Source organism: Heterocephalus glaber, unplaced genomic scaffold (assembly GCF_053883595.1).
Source record: "Heterocephalus glaber isolate CG9 unplaced genomic scaffold, H.glaber_assembly_v1.0 deba00001456, whole genome shotgun sequence".
Taxonomy (NCBI): domain Eukaryota; kingdom Metazoa; phylum Chordata; class Mammalia; order Rodentia; family Bathyergidae; genus Heterocephalus; species Heterocephalus glaber.
This window is the reverse complement of record NW_028258304.1, coordinates 2,950,141-2,974,739: the sequence shown is the minus strand read 5'-3', so window position 1 is coordinate 2,974,739 and position 24,599 is coordinate 2,950,141. Positions and strand designations below refer to the sequence as shown.

General features: G+C 40.6%; 1 protein-coding gene and 1 pseudogene across 2 annotated transcripts in view; one reads left to right on the top strand and one right to left on the bottom strand.

Moving 5' to 3' along the window:
- The window catches only part of Anxa4 (annexin A4), a 68,350-nt gene that overhangs the window by 31,605 nt on the left and 12,146 nt on the right, over nucleotides 1-24,599 (top strand). The window contains exons 2-8 of one of the 2 annotated variants that reach the window (XM_004849925.4): nucleotides 3,412-3,463; nucleotides 3,945-4,187; nucleotides 13,898-13,985; nucleotides 18,512-18,606; nucleotides 21,536-21,649; nucleotides 22,661-22,751; nucleotides 24,269-24,348. In XM_004849925.4, coding sequence (XP_004849982.1) covers nucleotides 13,973-13,985; nucleotides 18,512-18,606; nucleotides 21,536-21,649; nucleotides 22,661-22,751; nucleotides 24,269-24,348 — 393 coding nt within the window. In that variant the 5' untranslated portion in view covers nucleotides 3,412-3,463; nucleotides 3,945-4,187; nucleotides 13,898-13,972. The remainder of the gene's footprint in view (nucleotides 1-3,411; nucleotides 3,464-3,944; nucleotides 4,188-13,897; nucleotides 13,986-18,511; nucleotides 18,607-21,535; nucleotides 21,650-22,660; nucleotides 22,752-24,268; nucleotides 24,349-24,599) is intronic. The other variant, XM_013074078.3, reaches the window with a different exon arrangement.
- Nucleotides 19,403-20,472, bottom strand: LOC106009821 (hypoxanthine-guanine phosphoribosyltransferase-like; annotated as a pseudogene).

Genomic DNA, 24,599 nt, shown 5'->3' with positions numbered 1-24,599 from the left:
TAACTAGAGATTGAAAACATATTTTTAACAGGTCTTGTATGTGTGTTGAATATGTATGGACTTTTTCTTCTCATTATTTCCTAAACAATACAATATAACAATATTTATATAACATTTACATTGTGTTAGGTATTATCAGTAATCACAGAGAGTTTAAAGTACATGGAGGATATTTATAGACTGTAGACAATTACTATGCATTTTATATAAGAGAACATAACATCCAAGGATTTTGGTATCTGTGTCCTGGATATTGAGAGACAACTACAGTCTTAACACTTTGTTTCTGAAACTATATGGAGGTGGAAATGTGTGATACATCATAAAGGTCACAGCCATATAACAGAAAAGACAATTAACAAAAGAAAAGCGTAGCAAACCCGCCGTGGGGATGGGATGGAGCTGAAAGTTCCAACCCTCTTAATCACATAGTTGGTCCCCCTGGCAATGAGTTCCCAATTTTGTAGCAATGTAGGTGCTTTCCAAAAGTGACCTCATTAACACAAAATCAGATGTATTGAGAGGGGCTTGTTTTGAACAAGAAAGATGCTCCTTTCACCCTTAATGCTCTTATCATTCAGGAATTTCTAAAAGTTTTAGGAGTTCTGTGCCAGCAATAGCGTAAGGAACAAATATATATATTCCTTATTATAAGTTGCAGTGTCTCATAGCCATACTCCTTCTTCATCTCATGCTGCTCTTGCCCTTGTTCAGGAGGCTTTTGTTTCTCGTTTAAGCACAATAAGCTTATTTCTGCATCAGGACCTTTGCACTAATTGTTTCTTCTACCCGAAGAGTTCTCCTTCAGAACTTGCAATGACTGGCCCCTTCAGGACTTTATTCAGTCCAGATGTTATCTCCTCAGAGAAGCCTTCAAGATTACCCTGTCCAGATCTGCTCCTTCCTGGCAGCCTGGTCATATCACCCTCCATATCAGGGATCAAAAACTATTTCCTGTGAAGGGCAAGATATCTTTGTGGTCCATATGGTCTGTCATAACTACTCATTTCTGCTTTTGCAGCATAAAAGCTGCCCAGACAATATATAAACAACTGTGTATGACAGTGTGCCAATAAACCTGTATTTATGGAAACTCTTAAAAGAAAAAAATTACAATAAATCTAGTTTTGCCAATCAGGCAGCAGCCTGGATCTGCACCCTGACTAGGTTTTATTTAAAGCCAGAAAAAAGGAAGTGACATACAGAAAATGGAAGTGAGGCACAGAGACAGTCTGATTGGTTATAGCTCTCATCCATATTATTTGAAGATGGTTTGAACAACAACTGGCTGCTTTTGATTGGCTGAGACTCAGCTACTTGTTACAAGGGTAGGATAAAAGGGTACAGTCCATTTGTACGTCCAGTTAGGTTATAGTTCACCATATGTATGGAGAAATCTTTAAGCCAAACTTAAAATGTAAAATGTAGGGGGGGCAGCTTTATGACATATGTAGAAATACTGACATTTCAATATTATAATTTTCACTTATCCATGAAATATTCTTTTGGTGTTTTTTTTTTTTGTCAACTATTTGAAAACGTGGAAACTGTTCTTAGCTTGCAGGCTACAAAAGCAGAATTCCACCCATAAGCTACTGTAGTTTGTTGATCCCTGCTCTATGCTATTATCCTGTTATATTTGCATCTTACTGATGTCTGAGATTGTCCTGTGCATTATTCATGTGTTTATTTTTTGTCTTTCCTACTTACTAGACTGTGAGCTCCATAAAGGCAGGTTTTTTGTCTTATTCATTGTATTACCTCTATCAACTAGAACAGTACCTGGAATATAGAGATGCTTTATGAATATCTGGCGATTGAATGAATACATTTATGTAGTCCACGAGTCACTACATCTAATAAAGACTTGCTCCCAAACCTCCCTGTGTGTCATAGCCTCAGTTCCACACCCTCTCGGGCTTCCCCTCTCTCTGGCGGTTACTGTAGTCATCTCTCAAGCCTTCCTGACCCTTGTCCCTCATTCCAGTCCTCACTCTAGTGTAGTACTTTGCTAAAACGTTTCTTTTATTATGGCATTTTTCTACAAATAGCAAAAAATTTAACACTGCTTTCTCATTCCCTACATTATAACGCTAGAATTCTTTGGGTGCATAAAGCCCTTCCCAGTCAGTTCCCGTGGTTTTCCAGCCTTGTCTTTGTGTCTTGTCAGAGATGAACTCTGCTCCCACAACCTCATCTCCTTATTAGGCCTGACCTCATCCCTGCTTCTTCTCACTTCTGACCTTTGCTCAGGCAGTACCCTAGAACCAGTTGGCTTTTCCCCTGGGAAGAGAGTGAACTCCCTTGTAATTCAAGGATAAGCTGCAATGAATGTGGGGAAACCAGGAAGAAGGGAGCTGTGCCAGAGGAAAGCTACAGAATAAGAAGTGAACAGAACTGGCTCAAGTGCTAATGAATTGAATTAAGAGTTATTATTTAAAAGTACTGCTTGGTCAATTTGTTCAGACCAGTGTTCTTCAAACTACCATGCAGACAAATATTTAAGGAGTCTTGTTAAAATAAGGATTCTGGCAGGAGATCTGGAGTTGGGTCCTTGAGATTCTATCATTTCAACAAGCTCCCAGGATGCCCAGACTTCTGGTTCTAAGGGAACTCTTTTGGTGTCAAGAATCTCACTAAATGCTTAGAAAAGGTACCTTGTCCATGTGGCTTAGATACAGGAGCAGGAGGCCATAGGCCAACCCCTTGGGGGCCTGCCTATATATCACGAGAACCCCACAAAACAGTCCTAGACTACAGTGAAGACATTTCTTGCATTCCAAATAACTTAAAAATATATTAAAGATTCAAGATTTTGATAAAGGAGGGGCAGCTGGAAACTGAGGACAGAGTTGAGTGACTGAAACTAAAGTAAAGGGAAGAAGTATCTTTAATCCTGAGTTGATGGCAGTGAAAACAGCTTTTGTGAAACGAACAGATTCTAATGTTGACTGTGCTCTGGCCTGTCAAGACACATACACATATGCATGCACACGCACAGTTTGTAGCCTGGGGTGCTGTACTTTTCCCTGATGCAGACAGATTATCTCTTCTGCAGAAGAGAGGGGACACCTCTTCTGGTCCAGCAAAACATACAGTTCAGCTTGTCTGGCTTGAGTACCAGTAAGGGTGCTTCACCCTGACCAAACAGGAATCATTTCTGGAGTGTGTATCTCCAAACAGAAGAGCAAGTAGGAACCAGTTTGTTGGCATAATAAACACAACTGTTTTAACGGTTTTTTTAATGATTAGTCTGGCTCTTGTATCTTTGGCTAATCCATAACTGACCTTTTCATGAAGTTATGTGTCATTTCCCTTGGCTTAACCTCATGAAATGATAAGGTGTCCTGACTAGTGCTTTTAATGCCACTTTCCTTATCACAGTAGTTTCCCTCTGCTTTTTTCACACAGGAACTCCTGCTGGGTGATTGAACTCTGATCTTGACATAGAAACATGGCCATGGTAAGTACCTTAGTGGAGTACCTCACCCTACCTGGTGCCAGCTGCCGATAGGTACAAGATATGTACTCAGGGACTGTTGGCTTAAAATCATTTGCTCAACAGAGGAGTCAGAGAAGGACATGAAAAGGCTGTTTCTTTTTCCTTTTCTTTGAGTATCATTTTATTTCTTTCAGGAGTGGTGAGTAATTTGACTCTGAAAATGAATTCAAAGGCAGAATCCTTTGAATCCTTTTAATATCATGAGAAGACAAAAACAAGTTATAGTTTTCTATCTGTAGAGCACTGCATATTCATTTTAGAACACTTAGACAAATAAAAAGGAAAAATTAAAAATCTTGCAGGTTCTACCACCAGAGACTATTGTTGACATTTTGGTATCACCCCATCACTTCTGGCTCATGGACAGGGGTGTTTCTTAGCAATACACTGTGATCCATGGTGATCGACTCCTCAGGACTCGGTTATCTGATCTTTGGAACAGGCATGGAATTGGATGCCTTTGAAGTTTGTGAAGTTTAGCACTGAGTTGGAAGCTGAGCCCGTTAGCTGCAACCCATCTCTGCCTAAGGCTGGCCATCTGTGCTCCTCCTACCCAAAGAAGTTCTGAACAGGCGGGCAACTTGGATCCCTGGTCTTCTGAGAGGGAATAATAGAAGTAGAAGCTTATACCTGGGAAGGAACTGGAGATCCCACCAGCTCTAGATGCTTTCCTTTAGGAAAATAGGTTTGTAAACTATTCTTTTTTTTTTTTAATTTTAATTAATTTATTTATTTATTCTTAAATTCTTTCTTCTTCTTTTTTTTTTTTTAGTTTTTTTTATCCCCCATTAACTTTATTGGTACATTTTAGGTATAAAATACAGTTACATTCATCATTGGGATCTTGTACCATTACATGAGTCTCTTGGTTCTTATTTTTTTTCCCCTTCCCTTGCCCTCCCTTCAACCCCTCCACCCTTCCCTATTTGCAAAGACCTTGTTTCCATTTTTTTCCTCTTCTCATATTTTTCCTTTCCCTTTTTTCCCCTTCCCCTACCCCTCCCAATTCCCCTGCTCTTTTAGACCTTTTCTTCCTGTTACACAATATCAATTATACATTTTTTAAATTTCAATATTAAGATCTAGGAGACATTACCACAGATTTTACAGAATTTAAAAGGATATAGAAAGCATATTACAAAAATCTTTTTTGAAATAAATTTGACAACCTCTAAGAAGTAACTTAGAAGACAAATTAATGAAACTAACTCTGGAGGAAATATAAAATTTGAATAGCACCTATTAAAGAAAGTATATTCCTAGCTTGAAAACCTACCTATATGACAACAGCAGGCTCATAAACATTTTAACTGATAAATTATATCAAACATTGAAAGCAGAAAAAAGAAGGAACACTTCTCCCCTCATTTTAGGAAATCGACATTGTGCTAATCCTAAAACTGGATAAAGATAATAGAAGAAAAAAGTATGAACATAGATAGAAATTTGTTTAACAAAACACACTCTTAGAGGTCAGATCAGGCACTATGTAGAAGGTGGTTTTATTATAGGGATGGCAGTGTTGGTTCAGCATTGGAAGATCCACCCCCAAAAGTAATCATTTTAACAGAGGAAAGGAGAAAGCCATATGATCCTGTCACTGGCTGGAGAAAGAGTATTGGACTAAATTCTACAGCTGTTCATGGTAAAAGCTATCAGGAGACTAGAAGTAGAACAGAACCTTCTCAACAGAGCAAAGACATGTACTCCATACTTCCAACACGAACTCCTTCTATGAATGGAGATGATACAATGCTTTCTCCCTAAAGTGGGGAACAAGGGCAGATATGCCTACTCTTCATCTGTCCATTAGACTTTGAAACATAGGTCTAAACCAAAATAGTCTGGCAATAAAATGACACAACTAGGATAGGATTGGCACGGCAGAAGCAAAATCTTTATATGTAGATGAAATGATCATCTACAGAGAAAATACTAAGAAATCTCTAGGAGCCCCTAGAACTTGTACTTGAATTTAGCAGGATTAGAAAACACAAGGTATATATAAAAATTCAGGTCTGTGTATACTTGCTATAAATGAAGAACTGGATATTGAAATTTAAAAGTTACATAGGAGTACAAAGGACCCAGAAAAGCCAAAAACAAAAACAAAAACAGTGTTGGAAGACGTTTAGCACCCAATTTTAAGACTTCTTCTAAAGCTACAGTAATCAAGGCAGTGTTGGTGTAAGGAAAGACATATAGATCATTTGAATAAAACAGAATCTAGAAGTAGAACCACACATATATGGTCCACTGAGTTTTGAAAGATTATTTAACATTAGCATTTTATAGAATATAAACTCGATTCAAGAGCCGAGGAAGAGATAGTGTCTTCAGCAAACAGGACTAGAACACCTGGTATCCGTATATAAAAAATTAACCTCAACCCTTTTTTTCCATACATGAAAATAACTTGAAGGGATCTATGAACCTAAATATGAAAGCCTAAAAGTATAAAACTTTAAGAAGAAATTATAAGGGAAAATATTTATGAATTCAGGGTAGGCAAGAACTACCTAGGATACAAAAAACATGATGTATAAAAGAAAACATTGATAAATGAGATTCCATCAAAATTTAGAACTTTAAATGACATCATTAAAATGAAAAGTAGTCCTTAAACAGACCATATTTCCAATGCATATAACCTATGAGCAGAATATATAAAGAATTCTTAGAGCTCATTAATAGACAACCCAATTAAAATGTAGACATAAGAAGATGATAAATAGCCAGTATAGCACAAGGAAAGGTGTGCAACTCTAGAATCAGAAAAATACTAATCAGTACAATAATAAGATTGAATTATACACTCATTAGGGAGCTGAAGTCAAAAGTTTTAAAAGCCTTGTCATGACGTTTTCTTTTTGTTGGATTCTCCCCCTTTGCGTTTAATTTGTCACGACCAATGGATTCATTCTGCTGGGTTTCCTGGGGTTGTGATCCTCATTGTCTTTTCCTAGGCTATTGTCTAAAATTTTTTGGAGTGCCGGTTTGGTATTCATGAAGTTCCTCAGGTGCTCTTTATCATGAAAGTATCTTATTTCTCCATCAATTTTGAAAGATAGTTTTGCAGGGTACATCAATCTGGGTTGGAGGCTGTTTTCCTTTAGGGCTTGAAATACATCACTCCAAGCTCTTCTTGACTCGAGGGTTTGTATTGAGAAGTCTGCTGTGATTCTGATGGGCTTCCCTTTGTATGTGATTTGTTTCTTTTCTCTCACTGCTTGTAGAATTTTATTCTTCTGTTGGATTTCTGGAATCCTAACTATTATATGCCTATGTGTAGTTTTTTTTGATTAAGGTTAGCTGGAGTCCTATATGCCTCACTTATCTGTGTGTCAAGTTCTTTTCCCCTCCTTGGGAAGTTTTCTGCCATCACTTCTGTGAAGAGTTTTTTTATGTCATCTGCACTCTCTCTTCTTTCTTCATTGACTCCAATCAGTCTTATGTTATTCTCTTTGCATCGTCTAGCAGCTGTTGGATTGATTTCTCATGTTCCCTTACAATTTTAAAGCAATTTTTCTTTTCCCCCTCACTAATTGCAATCTTATCTTCTATATGTGAAATTCTATCCTCACATTGGTTCATTCTGCTGCGCAGACCTTCGATGGAGTTTTTAATCTCTTGGAAATCTGTTTGTATCTGTTTTATGGATTCCATTTGTTTCCTATGTTGGGATTCCATCATGTTCCTCAGATCCTCTGTTTTTTTATCTGTGTCCTCTCTAGATTTATTAATCATGTCTTGCACTATGAGCATAATCTCTGCTGTTATCTGAGTAATTATGTCTGATTTCATTTTTCCCAGATCCTCTTTTGTTGCCAGTTCAGAGAGTCCAGGTGGTTGAGTATCAGAGTGTTCCATCTCGTTTCCCTTTGGGGTTGCTGTAGGTGATCTGGAAGTCTGTTTTTGAGGCTTGTTTATGTGTCTTCTCATTTCCACAGGGAGTGGGGTGGGGTGGGGGGTGCTTCTGGTGCCCACGCGGCTCACCTTCTGTGCCCTAGGAGCTTGGGATGGCAGCAGGGGAGCTTCCTTCCAGGTGCTGGGACCGGCTGAGCTTCACTCTGTAAACTATTCTTGACACACAGTAATGAACTCTTGAAAATCCATTTTGACATTAGAGATTGTAGATTTTTCTTTCTGACCCCTGATAGTCAAAGACTTATTCATGTCTGTCCTCAAGTCTATTATGCATTAACTTGAAATTCATTTCATGGGGAACATTATTCAGAAATGTCTATAGTAGCCTTACTTTGTACCAGATGTGGCATTAGGCTCTGGGGACTCAAAATGAGTGGGGCACTCTTTCTGTCTTCTGCATGTGACAACTGTAACCAAGTGACCTGTGAGTGTGCTTACAGAATTAGCTCAGTTGCTCTCATCTTTCCTCCCAGAGCCTGTTTTTCCCGTCATGGCTGTCATTTTGCTGGATAGAAAAAGGACACCTTTAAAGAAAAGAAAACCATGTAATATAGTTACAATATTGAAATTCCCAACTACTTTTCATCATTTTATTTTAGACCCTACTCATACAGAAAATGTTAAATAACAGTAATAAAAGCATAAATCATAGTTATGTATTCTGCTCCCCTCTCCCCAGTTAGTATAGGAAAATGGTTAGAATAAAACGATAAATGAAGTAGGATACAAAAGTTACATATTAGCCAGATGTGGTGGCACACACTTGTAATCCCAGCTACTCTAGAGGGTAAGGCAGAAGGATCTCAAGTTCAAGACCAGCCTTTGCAATTTAGCAAGACCTTGCCTCAAAATTTAAAAATAAAAAGGGATGGGGGTATAGCTCACTTGCCTAGCGTGTGTAAGGCCCTGAGTTTAAAAAAAAGCAATTATTTATTCACTTTAATCTATGCTAATTTATGTTTGTATAACATTTCATATCATACTAAAATTATTTACTCTAATATTATACTTATATTTTATAGCATATTAAAATTATTTACTGAAGTATATTAAAATTATTTACTCAAAATATTTTAATTTTAAAAATTCTTTTGTTTTAAAAATTTTTTCAAATTCTACAGAGTGACCATATTTTGTTTACTTGTTTTTGCTGTACTCAGGATTGAGCCCAGGGCCTTGCACATGCTAGGCAATGGCTCTAGCACTATGTTACATACCCAGCTCTTGTACAATTTTATTTTCAGATAAGGTCCTGCTGAATTGCCTAGTCTGCTGTCAAACTTTCTGCCTCCCCAGTCAGTCCCTGGGATTACAGTGTTGTGCCACTGTTCGCGGGAATAATGACCATATGTTTTGAAAGCCATTATGTTCAAGTCTTTTAAATATTTTAATGAAGGTATAAATTACATATAGTGAAATGTACAGCCTTTAAGGTTATTAGTAGAGTTTTGACAGGTGAATATACACATGCAACTGACTCCTCCATCAAAATAGGACATTTTAGGCCAGGGATTTAATTTAGCTCAGTGGTTTTGCCATCTGCTGCACAAGTGCAAGGACCCGAGTTCGATCCCTGGTATCAAAAAAAAAAAAAAGTAGGACATTTTATTCCTGCAGGAAGCTCCTACGTGCTCTTTTCAGGCCAATCAGCACTCTGTTCTCACTCCAGCCCTGAAACTCCACCACTGGTTTGATTGTTATCTCCATAGATTAGCTTTGCTTGTTCTAAAAACATCCTATAAGTAGAATGAGAAAATGTGGACCCTTTTGTGTCTGACTGCTTTCTCTGAGCATTGTGTTTGTTGCAGTTCATCCATGTTGCTGTATGGATCTGGGGTTTGTTCCTCCATTCCTTTTTAGTGCTCGTTAATATTCTGCTGTATAAAATTCTAGTCTTTCTGATGCTTATCATATTCTTGGTTAATATAATAGCAGTAATATCTCATCAATCTTGATACACTACCTATTTCTAGTCATTCACTTTTGTCATTCTTTCCTCCGTGCTGTTTATTTCCTTTGCCTGCTGCCACGGTGAGCCTCCTGGGGCTGGGTGGAACCCCTGTCTTCCCTGAGCGGATAATGGTACATTATGCCCTAAAATTTAATCAATACAAATATTTACAGGGCTAACAAAGAACAAATTTATTGAGCTTTTTCCTGGAAGAAAAGAGTCATTTAGAATGCTGAACCACATCCCTCTATCGATTCATCTTGTTAGATATTAATTTTAATCTCCTAATAGTATCCCTCAGCTGTCCAGTGTGCTATAAAGTTCAATACAGTGTTTGAATACCATCCAAAAAATTTTCAATACTTGAATTCCAAAAGAACCCTGTGGAATGTTTTACTCAGGAAAGATTTTTAGGGCTGGGGTTGTAGCTCAATGGTAGTGTTTGCTTAGCACATATGAGGGCCTGGGTTTAAGCAACTGTGTCCCCCTTCCCCCCAAAAAGGCTAAGTTAGGCCATGTTGAAATTTTAACATCAAATCAGCAATTGGACGATAAATAGTAGAAGAAAAGAGGTAAGTTACCTGTGTTAGGTTCCTACAGCTGGTGTAACCAAGTCCCACACACTGGGTGGCTTAAATAATAGAAATTTATTACATCACAGTTTGCAAGGCTAAAACTTCAACATCAAGGTGTCAGCGCAGCCCATGCTCTCTCTGAGACTTTCCATGCTTTGCTGGCAGTCTTAGGTGTTCCTTGCTTGCTGCTGTGTAACTCGTCTCTGCCTTTGTCATCTTACAGTATTTGTTGTGTGTATCTCTGTCTTCACATAGCCTTGGATTAGGGCTGTCTTCACACGTTGGCTTAGGGGCCCACTCTCCTCCAGGATGACCTCATCATAACTACCAACGCTTGCAATGACTCTGTTTCCAAATAAGGTCATATTCCAAAGTACTGAGGGTTGGGACTTCAATGTGTCTTTTCTGAGGAATATATTTAACTGATGATGGTGTCCAAGGAAGTTGATGTCACAGATCTCTATTTTCCTCTCTCAAGGATGGAGATGGTGATGCCTGAGACCTGGATACTGACCACATCTAGAACACGAAAGCCTGGCATTTCAGCAGAGACGCCCCTGCTCTGTGACACTTGAGGCCTTGAATGGGCTGATGTGGTCACTGTGGGTCTCAGAGGTCCAGGCCAAGGTGGTCTAGCACAGAGAACTCAAGTCTGGTTTGCCAGAGAATGCTAGGGCATAAAAATCCTGCATTCCTTCAGATGTGCATACTATGTCCTTTGGCCAAATTAAATTGCCAGAAACCTTTAGCTCTAGTTTACACTGCATTGCCACTTTGTACAAATGCTCTATCTAGTTTCTGCTTTGGCATCACCCCGTAGGCTTGCATTGAAGAGTATTATCAGAAACACGTAAAAGAATCTCACTATTATGTGGCTGAAGTCATATTTAAATAATGGTGATGATAGTGGTGGTGTTGATAGCAATCCAGTTTGAGTTTTTGTTTTAGTATTTACTTTTTTCCAGATTCTGTGCCAATACTTTTCTGTATTATCCTGTTTCATTATTACAACAATCCTGTGAGTCGTTATAATTATTCCCAATATCCAGGTTGGAAAAATGAAACTTCCCATAGTCCATGCAACTAGAAAAGTTTGAAGACTGGATACAAACCCAGGTCTGTCTCACTACAGTGCTATGCTTCTGTCCCCCAAAGAGGTGATAGGGACTTCAACTCACCCTGGGCAGGCTGTTGTGTGTGTGGTACTGGAAATTGAACCCAGAGCCTTTGGTGAGCTACACCCTGAGTCCATTTTTTATTTTGAGACAGGGTCTCACTAAGTTGCCCATGCAGGGCTTGAACTTGGAATCTTTCTGCCTTAGCCTCTCAGATGGCTGGGACTATAGGTGTGTGCGACCATGCTTACCTCCAGGCAGGTTCTTGACATATCACCACAGAAAAGCATTTCAGGACACATCCATGAGAGTCATAGGAAGATTTATTAGGCAGAATCAAGGAAGTATGCACTCAGAGAGAAAGAGTATAGGTACTTGATGGGTGAGGCCCACTATGGTCTGGGGTTAGGTGTATTTATATGGTCTTGGGTATCTTTGAAATGGATGATCTAGGATGTTCATTGTTTTTTAGGTAGTTATTATTTACCTAGTGTCTGTTCTCCCCCCCCCCCCATACCAGGGATCGAACTCAGGACCTTGCGCTTTTGAGGCAGGCATGGAGCCACGGAGCTAAATACTTGGCCCTTATTGTCTGTTCTTTTAAGGTCAGCTTGCCCATTAGTGGACTACAGCAAAAACTGACTATCAACTAGGTTAAATACATAGTTTGTATATGTTTGGAGTTCAGACATGTGGTACCCAATTAATAGTACTATTTCTTTGAGAGTGGAAGTCTTTGGAATTTATAGATTTATAGTATCAGGAGAAAAACACAGGTCAAGTTTATAGACTTATAGTATCTTTAAGATTCTTAGCAATTTAGGAGTGAGGTGCTGAGAGAAAGACAGGCCTAAGGGTAGAAAGGCCTTGTAACTTCCGATAACTTTGATTGTGTTTTAAAATTGTGTTTTTCTGCATCTTCCTCAAAATTAGAATTTCATCATGTCTTTTTTACCTGTCTTTATTCATACTTTTTTATTTTTATTTTTTGGTACTGGGGATTGAACTCAGGACCTTGTGCTTTCGAGGCAGGCGGCACCACTGAGCTAAATCCCCAGCTTTTTACCCGTCTTTATTTCTTCTGTCCCTGCTCCCTGCTGAGTTTCTCAGGGGCAGCTGCTGACCACTCCCTTCATCCCTGGGTTTCCAGGACTGATCCTTTCTGCTCATCCTTGATGGGTCCTCAGTCTCTGCTGGACTGTAGAGTCACAAGGCCTTGTCCCAGGACCTCTGACCTCCTCATTCTTCACTTTCTCCCCAGGTCATCTTATCAAATGCCATCCAAATGCTGATGTATCCTAAACGTATAGCATTTAGGACCAGTGGTGGGGAACCTATGGCATGTGCATAATTGTGCTTTTCTTTTAAGACAAAAGATGCTAATGTAGAGTGTTTTTTCTAAACTAAAACCTCAGTATTCAGATTTAATTGCAGTGTTGGCACTCTGGGGTAAGTAACTGGGTTTTGAGTTGCAGTTTGACACTCAGTCTCTAAAAGGTTCGCCGTCACTGCTTTAGACTTTTCTTCTGTACTTAGCTGGTATGACCAACTGTCCTTTTAACAGTTGTTTAGTGGACATCCCAGACTTAACAACTTTGAAAATAGGACTTCTAATCCTCCCTTCCCCCTGCCACCCCCAATCTGGAAGTCCTCCTCCAGTTCTCCTCGTCTGGATGAATGATACCACTCTACCCAGCTACTCAGAGAAAACGATTTAGAGTTAAACTTGATCCTCTTCTTTCCTCATCTCTCATGCCAGTCCATCAGCAAGTTATGTTGCCTTGACTTCAAAACATGTGCTGAATCTGCCTGTTTATTCTGTGTTTCATCCTAGTCTAGTGTCACTTCCCACTCCATCTTGGCTCAGACTCCCAACTGGTCTCTGCATCTCCCTACAGCAGCTGGAGCGATCTTTTTAATATGTAAATGAGATTACAGGGCCCCTTCTTCTTGGTTCAAACCTGTCAGTGTCCTCCTCTTGCACTTAGAATAAAATACAGATGCCTTACTCAGCTTGGAAGGGCTACCTCGCCCATGCCCCAGCCCATTTCTTTCATTTTCTTTCCTTCTTTTATCTTTAATTTTTATTGTGGAAAGGTTTAAATGCATGCAAAAATAAACAGAATATTACATGGACCCCTTTGTGTACATACCTATCAATGATTATTAACTCAGTCAATTTTATTTCTTCTTTGTCTCCCCCCCCTCCTCCTCTTCCTCTTCCTCTTCTTCCTCCTCCTTCTTCTTCAGCAGTTTTGGTAGTTGAGCCTTGGGCCTTTACACTGAGCACATCCTGAGCCTTTTATTTTATTTTATTTTTTATTTTGAGACAGGGTTTTGTTAAGTCACTAAGTAGCCCAGGCTGGCTTGAATTTGTGATCTTCTTGCTTCAGTCACCTAGATTGTTGGGATTATAGGCATGTGCCATCATGCCTGGTTTATTTCCTATTTATCTTAATTTCTCACACCCTTGATTTGAAGCAGATTCCAGCTATCTTATCTTTTCATCTGTAAACACACTTTCCCTCCAAGCTGCTTCATATTATTCATCTCTCAGCCTAAATGTCACTCCTTAAAGCACCCTTATCCAAGACATGGCCTTGTAATGCTTCTCACCATGTAGGATATTTATTTGTTGGCTTGTTTACTGCCAACCTCCTCTCAGAGCATCAGCTCCATAGGGTGAGAGACTAGTCCCTCGGTCATTTTTGTGGCACCAGATGTAGTGTCTAGGCCACGGTAGGTGCTTAGCCAGTGTTTGCTGAATGTGATGCCTCCATGTTGGTGAGATGCTGCCTCTCAACCACATCATACTCTGTGTACTTAGGCAACCAAAGGAGGTACCGTCAAAGCTGCTTCAGGATTCAATGCTACCGAGGATGCCCAGACTCTGAGGAAGGCCATGAAAGGACTTGGTAAGTCCCACTGGAGGTGAATCCTCCTTTGTGTATTGTACACCACAGGAAGGAGGAATGTGTACTGGCAATTGGGATTAAATCTCCTTTAAGAAAACACAATGGGAACAAGTTGGCCTTTCAAGACAAATTGCATGGGAAGGTGTATTAGTCAGCTTTCTATTGCTGTAGCAAAAACACTTGAGATAATCAGTTTTAAAAAGAGAAAAGCCTCATAGTTTGGGTTGTTTCACTCCATGGTCAGTTGGCCCATTGCTTGTGGGCCTGTAGCAAGTTAACACATCACAGTGGAGTTTGGAGTGGAAGAAGGTGGTTCACATTGTGGCCAGGAATGAAAAAGAGAAGAAGAGGAGGGGCTGTGGTCCCAAGAGCCCCTTCAAGAGCAGACTTCCTTCCTCTAGGCCCCATCTCTTAAAGGTTCACCACTTTCCATTAGCATCAAGCTGGAGACCAACCCTTTAACACGTGAACCCTTGAGGGACATTTTGATCTAAAGTATAGCAAAGAGCATTAATAATTCTTCACTTTAATACAGACTTTTAAATGTAATTGCACTCATTATGAATTTCCCCAACTGTTTAAATCTGCTTTGAATTACAACATTATGAGTCTCTGCATAAAACTTCAGAATTGTAGTTGTTTTCCAGTTAATATTGGTATGTATATAGTGCCATGAGGTTTACAAAGCAACTCCACAAACATTATCTCATCAGATGCACGCAACAACTCTGTGATTTAGTGAAAAAAGCTATAACTTATTGTTATTTTAGCCCCATATTACAGGTGCAAAACTGAGACCCAGAGAGGCCCAAGAAACTCACCAAGTCACGTAGTAAGTGGCTCTGGGCCTCATCTCACCCTTGCCAGTTCCTGGTCTGCAGCTCAGACCTGCCAGTTCTAAGTGCACATCCTTCCCCTTGAGTCCCGCTGCATGGAGCTGAACTGAGATACAGCTGCAGCCACCCTAACATGCAGTGTGAGGAACCTTACATGAGAAAGCTCCTGCACCTTCTGGGGCACTGCCTTCAGTTAGCCCCTAGGGGCCAAAGGCCTCGAGCTGGGTGAGCAGTCATTCAGGGTGTGCAGCAGGCTACCCTTGCCTAGTCCCTGTCTCCAGGGCCTTATCTAGGTACACTTTTGGCCAGATATTTTTGGGTGAAAACATTTGACCATGAGACCTTATGTCTCAATCTTTCTATCCAAAAAGAGTTCATTTTACTTAGCCTCACTGCTACAAATAGTAACAATAACAGTAACAGTAATAGCACATATTTATTAAGCTTCACTACTGTGTCAGGCATAGATGCCTTACAAGGATTATTTGGTTTTTGCTTTTGTTTTTTTGGGGGGGATATATGTTTTTAACCCCGACAAGAGTTTGCTTTACTGATCAGAGGCTGAGGTTAGGGAGGTTGTCTAACTTCCCCATGGTCTTGGAACTAGTAAGTGAGAGTCAGGATTCCAGGCAATTCCAAATAGGTGACGTCAGGCAAAGTGACTTCACAGCTGGAGTCTAAGCCACCGTGCTGTCCAGCTGACCACCTCTGAGCAGAACGTTCTCCTGACTATGTATTCTTCTCATTTCTCTCTTATGTAAATAAAATGGAAAGTGTACTGGGCCTTTTTCCTTTTTTTAGATTATCCTAATTCTTTGGTATAGAGCAAGAACACTGATTCAGAATATGGACCACATATGTCCAGAATTCTTAAAACAAGAGTCAGACAACATTTGGCACAATGAACCCTTCTTCAGTGCCTGCTAAGTGAGGGTCAATGGGAAGTGAACTGTTGGAAGAGGCAGGAGACAGCCCTAGTCTTGGGGCTGAGGGTGTAGCTTGGTGGTAAAGTGCTTGCCTAACATGTGCAGGGGCTTAGGTTCATTTCCCAGCACTGCCTAACTACACACACACACACACACACACACACACACACACACACACACACACACACTAATGCCTGGTCCCGGTGGTCAAATAATCTATGAATGCTAGTACAGCGACGAAATCTCTGTGGTCAGTCTGTGATATGGTAATGATAAGAGGGGCACAGATAAGATCCTGTAGGACAGCGGTGGTGAACCTATGGCACGCATGCTGCAGCAGGCTATTTGTATCACTGAAAGCTCCCTAAGGTTCGCCATGACTGCTTAGGGGTTGAAGGAGGGGAGATGACATTTCACTTGGGAGCTTCAGGCAAAACTTGGAGAACGTAGAATTTGAGATGGGCCTTGGGCGATGAGATGAGTGGAGAATGAGTGTTTCAGGTGAATGGAGCTGAGGCACAGGAGAGACACAGGAAACGTGTGGAAAGTGGCTTGCAGCAGCAGCAGGTACTTGCAGAACAGGAATAGGCTGGTTGGGAGTTTTAAGAGATGGAAGGTACCAAAGGGAGGTCCTGGAGGTGCTACTGAGAGAGCCACCTGAAGGATCACATATGGGGGGGGGGGCGGTGCAAAGGCACTGTCCAGGCAATGACAAGTGTCAAAACATGATGATAAATGGAGGGAGACATTAAATCAATAGACTACCAATGAGGGAGGTCAGGAGACTGGAGTGCTGTACCAGTAGGTAAAGAGCCAAGTTTAAGAATTTGGTTACCTGGTATCATTTTACATGGATATTTACATGGCAAATGGGATACTGTACAGAGGTTCCAGCACCAGACTACAGCCCTACAAGAAATCCACCAGCCCACAGGGAGCCGTGGTATGTTTCTGACCAGATGAGGAACATGATAAGAATTTTTCCTTATACTTATTTATCTATTTGTTTATTTTGTGTTACTGGCAATTGGGCCCAGGGCCCAGGGCCTTTGAGCTAAATCACTAACCTTTTTGTTTTTTAAAATTTCTTTATCCTGAGACAAGGTCTTACTAAGTCACTAAGTTGCCCAAGATGGGCTCTAATTTGCAATCCTCCTGCCTTAGCTTCCCAGAGTGCTGGGATTACAAGCATGTGCCACCATGCTCAGGGAGTTTTTCTTTTTAGGAACATGAATGTTGCAAGCCTCTGGCAAAGTCATTTAGGAAGGGAAAATATTAGTGCAGATTTTTACAGTTTACTAAGAAGAAATCCTGCAGTTCTGTGTTGGAGTGGTAGCACTGGGAGTGAAAATGAGAGGATGCATGCAAAAAGGTTGCAAAGCAAGATTTTGCATCATTTGGCAGGAAATTTGAATATGGATGGAGAGCATAAAAACAATCAAAGCTGTCTTGAGGGTTCAAACTTGGCAGCTGAAGGAAGGGTAGAGCTTTCACAGAAACGGGAGGCAAGCAAAAGGCAATGAACCTTCTCCCTCAGCTGGTAGTTCTGAAGGAGCAAAGGACTCTCCTCCTCCTCCTCCTCCTCCTCCTCCTCCTCCTCCTCCTCCTCCTCCTCCTCCTTCCTGCCCCCCCCTTTTTCTGGAACTAGGGTTTGAACCCACGGTCTTCACATTGAGCTACATCTCCAGACATTTTTAAATTTTTATTTTAAGACAGGGTCTCGCTAAGTTGCCCAGGCTGCACTCAGACTTGTGATCTTCCTGCTTCAGCCTCCCAGATTGCTGGGATTGCAGGCATGTGGATAGGCATGTACTGCCATGCCTGGCTCTCTATTTTTTTTCCCCTACAATAAAGTTTTATAGCTTTCTCCCACAGTTCACATTTTTCCAGATCGCTAATCTTGCAAAGAATATTATGATAAATGCATATTTTTTAAATTTCTGAGTATTTTAGTAGAATCCCTTCTGTATTACATCACAACTTTTCATACAGCATAAATAACAAGGAAACAAACTTCACAAAACGTATGTGAATGTCCAACTGTTACAGAGATTAGGAACAAATTGAAAAAGTCAGTGAAAACTCCCCTTGCAAAAGCTGCTGGAAGCAACAGACCAGCAAGATTTGGGACATTTCTAACTTATAACTCATAACTTAAGGTTTTGGTAGTAGGGAAAAATAGTTTGAAAATGGAGATTATGGGGAAGATAGCTTGAAAATTAAAAACAATTAGAATTTTAAAGTATACTTAATACGCTGAGCAGCCAGTTTAAACTTTACAAAATGCTAAATCAGTGAATTAGAGGACAAGTTGGAGTTGCTTCAAAACTCAGAGAAAATAATAAAGAGGGAAAAGGTAAATATGCAGAAGGTATGAGACAGAGGATATGAAAAGAATTCCATAGGAGAGGAAAAAGAATTATCCCAGCCAACATGTATTTAACGTGAAGCAAGTTCTGAGCTTTGGGCTAAGTAATTCTCTTAATTATTTTATGTACCACTTGCAACAGCCCAGTGAGGGCAAGTACTATGATCATTCACAATTTATAGATAAGAAAACTAATGTTTAGAGAAATTAATTATTTTACTATTTAAAGGAGAAGCTAAGATTCAGACTATTTTCCAGTAAAACAGATGCACCCTCTTTTCTTAGTAAGCTTTCAGGATTTGGTTAAAAGTAGTAAGCTTCTAGTAAGCTTCACAGAGAAGCACTTTGCCACTCCTCTCTTGAAGCAGTCACTCATTGTCTCTACCACACCCCCAGGCACTGATGAAGATGCCATCATCAAAGTGCTGGCCTACCGCAACACTGCCCAGCGCCAGGAGATCAGGATGGCCTACAAGACAACCATCGGCAGGGTAGGCACAGCCTCACCTGCTCAGTGCAGGTGACAGGGACTGGTGGGGCACCAGGGAAGCAGCACCTCTCCTTGAACAAGATGCCTACAGTGGTCTTGTGTTTTAAAAGATGAATCCTTTGTATTATTTCTGTTTGTTTGTTTTAATATATTTACATTTAAAAGAAACTGTTGACATAGATTAATGAGAAACAGTCTTAAATCAGTGGGAAAAAAGAGTCAAAACCACTGAAACAGCTTTTTTTCAATTGAACAAAACCACTTAAGTGGTGTCATTGAAAACTGACTGCTTACTTTTCTAAACCATAGTGATACAATGAAAAATACTCAATCACTTCTGTTCCTTCCTGAATATATAAAAATTAAAATACCAATTAAAGGCCAGGCATGGTGGTGCATGTGTGTAATCCCAGCACTCAGGAGGCTGAGGCAGGAGGATTACTGTGAGTCTGAGGCCAGCCCAGGCTACAAAGTGAGCTCAAGGCCAGTCTGAACTACATAGCAAGACCCTGTCTCAAAAAAAAAGGAACAATTTAAAAACTAGTATTTTTCTCTTTAAATGTTTCTTACTGATACAATTTCAATATTCTCATTTAGGGCCGAGGGTTTAGCTCAGTGGTTCTGGCACCTGCCTCACAAGCGCAAGGTCCCGAGTTCAATCCCCAGTACCAAAACAAACAAACAAACAAACAAAAATTCTCATTTAATAGTGAGACAGTTTACGAGATTTTTTTTCCATTCACAAGTTAAGCAGTCTACCCAATGGGAACTGGTAGTCTATAGGCTCAGAGTGCAAATAAAAAGTTTAGGAATGTAGCACCTGACATTTCTAAGATATAAAACATAAAATCTTTAGAAGGTTCATGCAGAAAGCTTTGCTAAGCAGATGGTCACAAAACTAGAACATCTGATAATTTTGTTGGCAATATCAATGGGACTCCCAGAGTTTCTTGACTCAATTTGAACTCTCATCTTAGGCTTTGTATTTGGCTTTTCCAGTTTCACTAATGACACAAATATGATTCAAATCCCTGAAGTAGTCATTATAGCCAACAACAAACTTGTCTGGAATTTCAAATCCAACAAAATCTGGCCTAATACTCAACACTTCAAGAGGTCCTTTTCACTAACAAGCTTGTGATCTTGGCCATCTTTGGACTCTACTGCCTGACTAAGGAAAGCAGTGTTTGCATTGTTTTGCCAGTGTCAATTATATCCTCAACAATCAAGACATTCTTTCCACTTAAAATGGAGAGCTAGGGCCAGGGTTTAGCTCAGTGGTTCCAGCACCTGCCTTGCAAGCGCAAGATCTCGAGTTCAATCCCTGGTACAAAAAAAAAAAAAAAAAAAAAGTGGAGAGCTCATCTCCACCCATTACTTTATGTCCCCTATTGACTGGTCATTACAGTAGCTCTTGAGTCTGATAAAATCTGCAGCCATAGGAAAGGATATATCACAATTTCTATCCAGTGCTTTAATGTAATCCAGCAGGTCAGCAAAGAATTTATAGCCCTTCTTGAGAACACAGAGAGCTACAGTGTGATGGCTTCCCATCTCCTTCATCACATTTTGGGCAAGCTTTTCAGTCTTGTCCATATTTAGTCCATGAGGAATAAATACCTTTTAAAAATCCTTGGTGTAATGATTAGTATACATAATAAATGTAGGTCATAGCCTGGTTCATTGACCCTAATCACGACCCTAGAGTTGAGAGCTGCCATATCAAATCCAACTTTCATGGGTTGGTGTCAGTAGGAGAAGGAAGCTGGCAGAGGGGCAGAGGAGCAGGCAGAGGCCCTTTGTCTTGTATTCAGCTGTTCTGGAAACAGTGGTTACCTGGGGAGAGTGTGGAGTAGGAGGGTGAAGAGAGGTTGGATACAGGGAACTGTTGGATAAGGAAGAATAACTTTCAGTGTTCTCTAACACACAAAGATAAGTATGGTTGACTATTAGTTGACTATTTCAAAAAAGCTACTAAAGATTTTTAATGTTCCCAACACAAAGAAATGATCAATGGCTGAGATGATGGATATACCAGTTAACTCGATCTGATCATTATACATTGTGGACATATATTGAAATGTTACATTACACTCCATAAATATGTACTATATATCAATTAAAAATAATTTTTTTGAGACAGAGTCTCAAGTCCCTCCTGGCCTTGAACTCACCATGTAGCCAAGGGTGACCTCATACATACTCATGGAAATCCTCCTGCCTCAGCCTCCCAAGTCCAAAGAGTGCCAGTGTATGGTGTGCTACCATATCTGGGAAAAAATAAAAATATTTGAAAAAAAATTTTTTAAATGATGCTGATATTCTTTATTATACTGTAGGTCCAGAAGTGATTCAAGTAGCTGTTGTTTCACAGATTCAAAGTCAAGCTTGATTCCTTCCCTCCTAAGTCTTCCCAGGGGCTAGGTTGTTGTGTGGGCTCAACTGTTGCCCTTCTGAGTGTTAGGCAAGGCTGAGCTTAAGCTTCTCTGGCCCTATGATGAAGACTTGCTAAAGTGACCCAAATATTTAAATCCAGTTTATTTCAAATAGGCTTTTCTAGGATTTGGTGTCCTGACTGCCACATAAACACGTTTGTAGTGATTTTTTTATCTTGTTTTGAGGTATATGAAGAGAATCTGGTCTTGTACAGAAATGTAATTGAAGAAGTCGGGGATATGTTAATAACTTTTTTACCTACCATTTATAAATATGTACAGATATGTTGAATAACTTTAGGAAAACCACTGTACCCTCTTGAGAGCATAACAGTAAAAAGGCAAATAATGTCTTACTGTTATTGTGAAGATATTTGGACCTTGCCTATGGCCTGGAAGGGTCCTGGAGACCCCAGACCTCCCTGGACCACACTTGGGGAGTGGCTCCTTTAGGTGACTGTAGACGTTTAAGCAGGGCTGGTGTTTTTGTTGCAGGAGCTGTTAGATGACTTGAAGTCTGAACTGAGTGGCAACTTTGAGCAGGTGATCATAGGGATGATGACACCCACCGTGCTGTACGATGTGCAGGAGCTGCACAGGGCCATGAAGGTGCGTGTTCCCCCCCTCGGCTCAAAGAGCAGTTGGTGAAAACACTGAGGTGCTGACCAAAGCCCTTATGAGGGTGGAAAGCAAAGTTTTTCCTTAGAATGTACAGAAAAAGGTTTTCTACTCATGATCCCATGATGACAACTTGGAGACTTTCTAGCAACTGACATTTAAAATTTGTTTTCCAAAGTGTTATGGAATCATTTGCTCCTGTGGCTTAGTAAGGATTGATGATTATAACTAAGGATTGATGATGTAACTATGATTATAGTTGTTCATATGGAACCAGATCCTCACGCATGCAGTGAAGCATGTGCTCTGTGGCTGAGCTACACCCCTGCAGGAGTGATCATAGTTGTGCTTTTGGTGTGGTTCTAGACACTTTCTTGTTGTGTTAGTTACTTTATGACTGCCCCCTTGGGGCCTCCCGATATGTTGTCAGTTTAGAACTGGCAGAAGAGTTCCTTACAGGTAAGGCCCCTCCACATGACCAGTCATCCTCTAGGCCCCAATTGGGGTCAGCTGATTTTCAGTGACTCCAGCATGACCTGTAAATGCAGTTACCCTCCTCAGCCATATTAATAATGACTCAGCCTTGTGGAAGGCTCTGGGCTAGGCTCTGAGAAAGCAAAGAGGCAAAAGGTCTTTGCCAGAAGATTCTGCTCTTCATATAAAGAGAACAGAAGAGGTTATGGAAAGATTAAGTCCCCAAAGCACAGAAACTCTACTGAACCTGGCACAGTAAGCCACACAGGTTAAACAGTCTCTACATGTTTGTTACAACTAATAATGTTTATGGTAAATATTGGATTTGGGGGAGGATAATTAAAAGTTAACAAATCCTATTGGTAGGACCCAGTGGGTTGTCTTTATCTTCCCCAGATTTGTGGCTATATTCCTTCTGTATCTGGGACCCAACTTAAAAAAATGTTTTTAACTGCTACAGAAAAACATAAAAATATATACCAGCCTGGTACACTGGTTCACATGCCTTTCCTCTGGTTTCCTGTGCAGGGAGCTGGCACAGATGAGGGCTGCTTGATTGAGATCCTGGCCTCCCGAACCCCTGAGGAGATCTGGCGCATCAAACAGGTCTACCAGCAGCGTACGTAACAGGCTCAGTGGCCTGGGTGAGGTTTTGCTGTGATTTGAGCACGAGCTTAGCAGCAGATGGTTATCCACTGATTAGTCTCTCTTCCTAGGCCAGCTGACCACAAGGGATCCTTAGCACCAAGCTCTTCTTGAGGCAGATCCCAGTCTAGGCAGATGTTTGTCAGTCAGCTTCTGCAGGCTTCTTAGGGGAAGACACCACTCTGCTAAGGCTGCCCAGTGCAGTATTTTATTACCCTTCAGGTGGGAAAGTTGTTTCTTATAACCAAGCAAAGAACCAAAGGTGCTTGTTCAACATGCTGGCATCAACAGTGATTCTTAGGGTTTCAAGGGAGGCCCTGGAAGGGCTGTCTGGCCCAACTTTTTACCTCCAGTATGGCCCATGTGTCCTCCAGCCTTCTCAAAATGATAGCCACTAATCCCTCTTAAAAGCCTCCAGAGAATGATATGTATGAAGAAGCTTTTTTTAAAAAAATACTTAGGTTTTTGCCCTAAGAATAGAACAAAAAATGTACAGATGTTTAGATCCCATAGTGTTTATTTGGCATTGTTTATATTAGCTAAAAATGTCCAATGGTATTAGTTTGGCTAAACAATATATTATATAGTCACACAATGAATTAGTAGTCATTAAAACATATTACAAAAAATTACTGTTACATTAAATAGTATGGCATATAGGTAAGTGAAAAGAACAAGTCAAAAATAGTATGCTAGGATAAAAAAACAATAGAGAAAAATGAAGAAAGATATTCACAAAATGTTATCAGCGATTTCAGTTATCAGTATTTCTGAATGATTAGATTACAGTAGAGTTTTCTCCCCTCATTTTACTTACTTTTCCTTTAAGTTTTCTACAGTCAACAGGTATTACTTTTGTAGAAAGAAAACAATTCAATATGAGATACGGCCAGTGTTTGGGATGGGAGATTCAATATGAGATATGGTCCGTGTTCGGGATGGGAGATTCTAGCCCTCGGAAGCTTGAACTAAGCACCCTGACTCCTGCTCCTGGCCTACAGCTTTCTCCTGAGGTCCGGGGAAGCTGGAGCTCCTCACAAGACCTCCCAGAACCTCTCTCGGGAGGCGCTGCTCTCATCTCCTTTGTTCTTTTTTTGTGTGTGTGTCGGAGATCGAACTCAGGACCTTGAGCTTTCGAGGCAGATGGCGGAACCATTGAGCTAAATCCCTGGCATCTCATTGTCTCCTTTGACATGACAGTGGCCATTTAGCCACTTTCAGAGCAGAGCCGGGACAATGAGAACCAGAGAGAGGGTTGGACCCTGTCTTTTCAGCCTCACATCTTCAGGGACAGGAATCTCCTGTTCCCACTGTAAAATGACAAGATTGACTATCTTGAGTTTAGTTTTGAAAAACTGTATGCAGGGGAAAGTCTCGTGTGACCTGCTGCAGTAAACAGACTGCTTGTGGAGGGACAGAACATGTTGGAGGGTGACACCGAGGTGGGCAGGACTCTGTATTCTGATGTAACTAATTCCACTTCCTTGCTAGAATATGGACGGAGCCTTGAAGATGACATTTGCTCTGACACTTCGTTCATGTTCCAGAGAGTGCTGGTGTCTCTGTCAGCTGTGAGTCAATGCCTCTGTCCCTGCCTCTGGTGGGGGATGGGTTCTGTTGAAATGCTCACTATCCATCCCCTTCACCAGCCTCTCATCCTTTCGGCCCCCCAAATATGGATAGTTCCTAAGTGTTGATCTTGGGCCTCTCTGTTCTTTTACCTTATTTTCTCTACAGGGCCCCTGACTAGTCACATATGCCCATTTGTTCAGTACTCACAAGTCCCTAATACATGCCAAGGACCCCTATTCCAGTTATGAAG